At 49.5% G+C, this 8,329-nt stretch overlaps 1 protein-coding gene across 1 annotated transcript in view; it reads left to right on the forward strand.

Annotated features, from left to right (window-relative positions):
- The window catches only part of etfbkmt (electron transfer flavoprotein subunit beta lysine methyltransferase), a 29,302-nt gene extending 21,619 nt beyond the window's left edge, over positions 1-7,683 (forward strand). Inside the window, 2 exon segments of the mRNA XM_038781169.1 lie at positions 6,666-6,956; positions 6,959-7,683. Coding sequence (XP_038637097.1) covers positions 6,666-6,956; positions 6,959-7,008 — 341 coding nt within the window. The 3' untranslated portion in view covers positions 7,009-7,683.
- Positions 7,684-8,329: the final 646 nt, after the last annotated feature.

The following is an 8,329-nucleotide window of genomic DNA, read 5'->3' on the forward strand; positions in this document are numbered from 1 at the left end:
CTGCCTTTGTCAGCTCGTCCAGAGTTAGCGGTTTGTCCAGGTTTTTCCGCTCGCTTCCGTGATAGACGACAGGAAGGTCTGGGAAACAGTGCTATCTGTTGGCTTCAGATCATACAGTCCGGCATAAAAGGATTGACTGATCCTCAGGATGTCAGACTGCGATGTCTTTACAGAGCCATCTTCTTCCTTCAGGCTGCTGATCACAAAGGTCTCTCTGTGTACCTTCTGGAAGAAGAAGCGTGAGCACTTTTCATCCTGCTCCACGGAGCAACCCCGGGAGCGGAAGATAACCTTGGAGGCCACCGAGGTGTAGAGCGAGGCTTACTGGCTCTTCACCTCTTGGAGATCCTCCTTGACATCAACCCCCATTGACTGCAGCTGGAGCAAATTCTGCATGCTTTTCTGGAGCCTGGGCATGGCCCCTCGTCTCTCCCTCACCTTTTGAACGCATTTGAGGATGAAAAACATTTTGATGTTCCCCTTGATTGCTACCCACCAGAGATGTGGAGACTCAAAGAGGGGTTTCACGGTCCTCCAACCTTTGTAATCCCTTTTAAGTTCCTCGACATTCTCTGGAGTCACCAGTTTTACATTCAGCTTCCATGTCCCCCTGCCCACCCCCTGGTTTTCCTGCAGGTGGCAGTCGGCCAGTAGGAGACAATGGTCAGAGAAGAACTCCGGCTTAACGTCGGTGGACCAACCGTGAAATCACAGGACACAAAGAAGAAGTCTACCCTGGAGCGGACGGACCCATCTGGCCGTGACCATGTGTATCTACGCTGCGCTCCATCTGCAGGGTTGCTGAAGACATCGGGCAGCTTGTCCTCTTTTATTACCATTTCCATCAGGAGTCTGCACGTAGCGTCTAGTTTGCTGCCGGCTCTGCCGGATCGTCCAGCCGCATCGATGATCCAGTTGAAGTCACCGCCCCGAATGACCGGCTTGGAAGTGGCCAACAGCAGTGGTAGTTGCTGAAGGACAGCCAGCCGCTCAGTTTTTACGGCCGGGGCATACGCGTTAATAAGTCTGATAGGGGTGTTTTAGTATTTGACGTCTGCTACAAGGAGGCGTCCGCCCACCACCTCCTTAACATTGGATATGGTGATGCTGCCTCCCCACAGTAGAATACCCAGGCCGGAGGAACGACAGTTGTTTCCTCCTGACCAGATGGATGGCCCGTGGGACCACCAGCTCGACCGGCACCTGTTGTTGCTGAGGTGTGGAATCCCACACTCCTGCAGGAACAGTGATGTGTTGGGCAGGCTGGGTCTATGTGGACTGCGCTTGATGCAGTGTAGCGAGAGACAGACTTCCAACACTTGGTGAGATGCAACATGATTTTATTTAACATCTAACTATTTTATATGTTCAACTGTGGGTTGACACTATGCTGACTTGACTGGAGACCGAGTAATAGCCTGACCAGTGTTACTGACTACCACATGGTGTTAGCAGTGGCTATGCTCACGAGCTCTGACTGTCTCAGAGGCTGGATCCCGAGAGAGCGGGAAAACTGGTGCCCTCTGGCTTTATAGTGGTCGTGTCCTGTCTGGTGATTGGCTGCTGTGTTCTGTGTGCTCACTGGTCATCTTGTGTGTCAATCACTGCCTGTCTGCACTCCATCATATACCTGGATGTATATTATGACATCTCCCCCCCCCCCCCTTTTTTTTTGTAGTATGTGTTCAGATCATAAATATTAAGGTGCACTGGCCAAAATCCTAGCCAAAAGGCTAGAAGACTGTGTACCTGAGGTGGTCACAGAGGACCAGACGGGCTTCGTCAAAGGTAGACAGCTTACCGCGAACATCAGGCGCCTGCTGAACGTAATAATGACCCCCTCCGGGGAGAGAACACAAGAGGTGATCGTCTCCCTGGACGCAGAAAAGGCCTTCGACAGAGTCGAATGGAAATACCTCATAGAGGTACTGGAGCGGCTCGGGCTTGGAACAGGGTTCACCGCTTGGGTAAAGCTCCTATACAACGCTCCCATGGCGATTGTACGGACCAACAATACCAACTCCCAATACTTCCAGCTGCACAGGGGCACCAGACAAGGATGCCCACTGTCCCCGCTGCTGTTCGCACTAGCAATCGAACCGCTAGCAATCGCGCTCAGGGCAGCAAAAAATTGGAGGGGGATCCGAAGGGGAGGTAGAGAGCACAGAGTCTCACTCTATGCGGATGATCTGCTCCTCTATATCTCGGACCCACAAAGCAGCATGGACGGAATCATCACGCTCCTGAAAGAGTTTGGAGCCTTCTCGGGCTACAAACTCAACATGAGCAAAAATGAGATCTTCCCAGTACACCCGCAAGGGGGGGGGGCAGCACTAAAGGGGCTGCCGTTCAAACAAGCCCGACATAAATTCCGCTACCTGGGGATCTAAATAGCCCATGACTGGAAAGGGATCCACAAATGGAACCTCACCAGCCTGACGGAGGAAGTTAAAAAGGACCTGCAAAGATGGAACACACTCCCGCTCTCCCTCGCGGGGAGAGTCCAGACGATCAAAATGAACGTACTGCCCAGGTTCCTCTTCCTGTTTAGATCCATTCCGATCTACATCCCCAAGGCCTTTTTCAAAGCGCTGGACAAACCTATCATGGCGTTCGTATGGGGGGGTAAAAATGCTAGGATCCCAAAGAAGGTCCTACAAAAAACAAAATCCAGGGGGGGGCTAGCCCTCCCGAATCTACAATTCTACCACTGGGCGGCAACAGCCGAGCGAGTAAGGGGATGGATCCAGGAGCCAGAAGCCGAGTGGGTGCGTGCGGAGGAGGCCTCCTGCATGGGAACCTCCCTCCGGGCCCTCGCCACGGCAGCACTCCCATCCCCACCCAAAAAACACTCCAGCAGCCCAGTGGTGACAGCCACCCTCCAATCCTGGAACCAACTGCGGCAGCAATTTGGCCTGTACAAAATGTCGGACAAGGCTCCCATCTGCAACAACCATAGGTTCAAACCAGCACTGACTGACGCCACCTTCAAAAGGTGGAGGCAGGACGGGGGGACACTGACAGTCAGGGACCTATACACGGACGACAGGATCGCAACACTGGACGAACTGACAGAGAAATTTCAGCTAGCTGGGGGGAACGAGCTACGGTACCTGCAGCTCAAAAACTTCCTACGAAAGGAGACAAGGACGTACCCACAACCGCCACGACAGACACTACTGGAAGACCTACTGGACGCAAGTATCCTAGAGAAAGGGAACTGTAGTGACATGTATGACCGACTGGTGGATAGGGATGACACCGTACTGGACGCAACAAGAAGGAAATGGGAGGACGACCTGGGGATGGAGATAGGGTGGGGACTCTGGAGCGAAGCACTGCATAGGGTCAACTCCACCTCCACATGCGCAAGGCTCAGCCTGACGCAACTAAAAGTGGTACATAGAGCCCACTTAACGAGAAACCGTATGAGTAGGTTCTTCCCGGAGGTGGAGGACAGATGTGAGCGGTGCCAAAGAGGCCCGGCCAACCACGCCCATATGTTCTGGTCTTGCCCCAGACTTGTGGAGTACTGGACAGCCTTCTTCGAGGCTATGTCCAAAGTGGTGGGGGTGAGGGTGGAGCCATGCCCGATAGTGGCGGTCTTCGGGGTTTCAGACCAGCCAGATCTATTCCTGGGGAGGAGGGCGGACGCCCTTGCCTTTGCCTCCCTGATCGCCCGCCGTAGAATCCTGTTTGGCTGGCGGTCAGCAGCACCGCCCAGAGCTGCAGACTGGCTGTCCGACCTCTCGGAATCTCTCCAAATGGAGAAAATCAAATTCGCTATCCGAGGGTCAGACGACGGCTTCCACAGAACGTGGGAGCCATTCATGCAACTGTTCCGGGACCTGTTTGTGGCCAACGTACAAGAGGAAGAATAGACGGGTGGCCAAGAATCAGGGGAAAATGGACGGGAATCGGGGGAAGGTAGCCGGGGGGGATGGGGGGGGGGGGTTACGGGCTCGTTCTGGGGGTTTGATGGCAAGCTAAGGCCCAAAACCAAACTATAAATAAATGCCTATAAACATGTGCCTCGGCCATATTAGGGAATGTAAAATATGTATGCTGGCTAAAGGGGGCGGCCACAATTGTTGTTATGAAGATGCTTACCTGTAAATATTCATGTTAAATTTTTGTGTTTTCTTTTTTTCTCTCTAATAATTTGTAATTTGTCATATATAAAATATGAAAACTCAATAACAAACATTTATTAAAAAAATAAAAATATATTAAGGTGCATGTGCGTGTGGATGTCTATATGTGCCTGACTATATACAGAATGTGCTAAAATGGACTTATATACATAGGATGGTGTTGCTAGTGCAGATATAGGGCAGATGAAACAGTAAAAAACGATATTTACAGAGGTCAAAACGATGAGTTAACAAAATTGTACAAACATTCAGTCTATAAGTTTAGTCTCTGTGACGGGCGACGAATTCTAGTTGACCGCCTCAAGGGTGGATCAGGTGCCGCCTGCAGTTGGATAGGCGGGATTGCCGCCAATGCGGTGGTCTCAGAGGTCGGCAGGACTGCTGGTAGATTGATGGCCTTGTGGCAGGGCGCGTCCGGAGGAAGCAGTGTGTGAGGTGAGACATCACGGTTGGGTGGCGTGGTCCCCGGCTGTGGAGAGGAATAGTGCAATCTTCCTGGCATCTGATGCGGCCTCGAGGTCAGTGGCTTCGAGATAGAGTTGGAACTTTTGTTTGAAGATCTTCCAATTTGCACCGAGGTTGCTGGCGATGCTGAGCTGCGGAGGAGGGCGGACGTTTTCCATGTCACCGGATGGCTGCTTGCTGGTCAACGCTGATTCACTCAAGGTAAGTCCGTCAATTTTCAGCATCACTACTTAGTACCATGATGTGCTGGGCAGGCTGGGTCTATGTGGACTGCGCTTGATGCAGTGTAGCGAGAGACAGACTTCCAACACCTGATGAGATGCAACACGATTTTATTTAACATCTAACTATTTTACATGGTCAACTGTGGGTTGACACTATGCTGACTTGACTGGAGACCTGATGCTAGCCTGACCAGTCTTACTGACTATCATATGGTGTTTGCACTGGCTATGCTCACGAGCTCTGACTGTCTCAGAGGCTGGATCCCGAGAGAGTGGGAAAACTGGTGCCCTCTGGCTTTATAGTGGTAGTGTCCTGTCTGGTGATTGGCTGCTCTGTTCTGTGTGCTTACTGGTCATCCTGTGTGTCAATCACTGCCTGTCTGCACTCCATTGTATACGTAGATGTATCTTATGACAAACAGTAGGTCGGCTTTCACGTTGGCCAGGTAACTGAGTGTGGCTACACATCGTGAAGTGTCTTTAATGCTTCGCACATTAATTCATGCAATTATAAACCCGATTTTTAAAAAGGTAGATTTACCAGTCTGAGTCCAGGGTCTATACAGTTGGTTGTTCCAGCTGTTGAATGTTCACCAGCATACCGGTGGTGCTCAGAAACTGTTGCACAATTGTGGGGCTGAGAAGGATGCCCTGGCCTGTACTGGGACCGTGAACTCGACGGGGATGCATTGGGGGGGGGGGGGGGGGGGGGGGGGGGGGGGGGGGGGGAGTACTGTAGCCCTGGCATCCGTCGTTGCAGTTAGTGGGTGTTGGGGTTGCAGGCCAGTCTTCGCCTGGGTTGTTGCTGCTCCTGAACTTCTGGAGCTGGTCTGTAACCCTGTTTTTAATATCCGGCGTCTGGTGGGCGTTGGTCACATTGCTGTTCCCATCGACCAGAGGTTGATGATCGGGCGTGTTTGATTGTCTTTGCTGTCTGTGGTCTGGGGGTTCTGTACATCCGGTGCCACATTGGTGCTTGGCCTCTTAATTTGAGGCTGATCCTTAGCTTGTTCTTCCACATCGGAGGAGGTGTCGGCGCTAAGGCTGTTGGCTGGAAGCTGCCACCTTTTGCCATTCACCATCAGTGATTTCTTCGGTTTATTTTTCTGTTTCCTCTTTCGTTTGTCCCTATTCGCCATTTCCCAGCACGCTTTATTCTCCATTCCATCCTGGTCCATTGAGCCTTCCTCTTCCAATGTAGTTGGGGTTGTGTTATCAGGGTGAGCTGGGGCCTCCACTTTTTGTTGAGGGGCCTTCTGTTGATTTCCAGCATCCTGTGCTGTGTGTGGTGCCTTTGTCGATGGAGGGTGCATGAACCTCCTCTGTGGTCACCTTTTTCACTCTGCCGCTGTGTGTTTCCAGCATTTTTCAACCATTGCTAAGTGGTTAGCACTGGGACTGCAGCGCTGAGGACCCAGGTTCGATCCCGGCTCTGGGTCACTGTCCGTGTGGAGTTTGCACGTTCTCCCCCGTGTATGCGTGGGTTTCGCCCCCACAACCGAAAAAGAGGTGCAGGCGAGGTGGATTGGCCACGTAAATTGCCCCTTAATTGGAAAAAATGAATTGGGCACTCAAAATTTATAAAAGAAAAAAAAATAAATCCAAGTAAAATTAAGAATGGCTGCAATTGACAGAGTGATCTTAGAGGCTGGTGAGGAATCAGTGAGATGATGGCTTTTTCTTGTATTGAATACAGGGAGTGAAAAAATATTCAGAGCTGTCATGCATCTGGGAACACATTCAAAACTGGGATAGTATTGGGCTGCATAGGAATGTATTTCAGTGGTTTGGTTTAACTTGTTTTATATCGCTCTCCTACCAGTTGCAGCAGTCTCCATAGGAATGAACTGCGAACTTAACAACATAGCCCCCCTGCCAGTGGTGACGGTAAGTTTAATTGGAAACATGGAAGAAAAATGGGATGTCATTCTCTTGGGCGACATGTTTTATGATGAAGAACTCGTTGCTGATCTTCACAATTGGCTGACGGAATACAAGAGGTTTCATGGATCAGAGATTCTGATTGGTGACCCAGGAAGAGCACAGTTCACAAGTTACACTGCGCAGAATGGGCTGCAGAAGGTCATCGAGTATGAGCTCACGGAGACTACCAAAAGGAGAATTATGGATTGACTTCCAGCACCGTGTGGAGATTTTTGCCATAGGACATAACTGGGATGTGACTGGACCGGAGTGGGAATGAGAGATGCCTTTAATTCACCATGACCTGGAATTGAAACTAGGGCCTTAAAAAACATGCAACCTTTACCATAGCCGTGGTTTGCTCGAGTTGCACGTAAGGCAGACCAGATATGATCTCTTTCTTTCTTTTCCGATGTAAACCCACACGTTTACTGCAGTGGGACTTGAACACTTTCTCCAGTACCGTAACAACAACATGACTACATCCCGCCTTGCTCTTAAAAGCAAATTACTAATAGTTGAACCCAGCAGCAGACTCAAATTCATTTGTACCAACATTTATTTGTACATCACAGCAAAACATAATGGGAATGGTACTAATATATCATACATTACCATGTGCTACACTGCACATATCCTGCATACTGTACTCAATAATTCCATTGAATCAAAATAAACATTTAATTGATAATTACTTGGTCACATACATTTCATTGCTGAATGCTTAGAATTAACTGTTGCTAATGTATGAAAATTACAGAACGCTGGTTGTTTTAAAAAAAAACAAATATTAAATGCTGGGGGAAAATGTAAATTCAGTAAACGGTCTACGTTACTTGTTTCATTTGGTTGGGGCAAGCTAACTGTTGCTTGAACGATCTAGAAGCAGAAATAAAACAGAATTATGTTGAAGCGAATATTTGCCAGAGCTTTAATCGTTGTCTGAATTTTCCTCCTCTCTTGAAGAGATGCAAAGTCTTGACAAATTGATTCAACAGCTGCCAGTAAGCCCTTCAGTAGCTCACATAGGGAACCAGTATCTGTGCTACGAGCGCTAGCAGGCTCATTGATCTTGGAAGGCACAATCACACTCGATTATGTTCTCGCTTCAGGTGCATGAAACATCAGCAAGGTTTTCCGGTCTCAATTTCTATCCAGTGACAATAGGCACGCTCATGTATGTCTGAGCATCAGTTGAGAGCAAACTGCAATTTCCCCGTGGCAGATTAACCTATCAACGTTTGCTCACACAGAGAACATACAGTTCAGGAGGCTATTCGGCCCATCGTGTCTGCACCGACCCAAAGCCCTCACTTCCACCCTATCACTGTAATCCAATAACCCCTCACCTATTCCCCTCCCATCACACAGGAAGAACAACCACTTGAAGAAGGGGAGGTGCTGGTATTGTCACTGAGCTAATAATCTTGAGACCCAGGATAATGCCCCGGGGCACTCGGGAGCAGATTCCACCACAACAGATACGAAATGTGAATTCTTTGGGGTTTTTTTTATTTTTATAAATTTAGAGTACCCAATTAAATTTTTCCAATTAAGGGGCAA

Source organism: Scyliorhinus canicula, chromosome 20, assembly GCF_902713615.1.
Source record: "Scyliorhinus canicula chromosome 20, sScyCan1.1, whole genome shotgun sequence".
NCBI classification, from domain to species: Eukaryota; Metazoa; Chordata; class Chondrichthyes; order Carcharhiniformes; family Scyliorhinidae; genus Scyliorhinus; species Scyliorhinus canicula.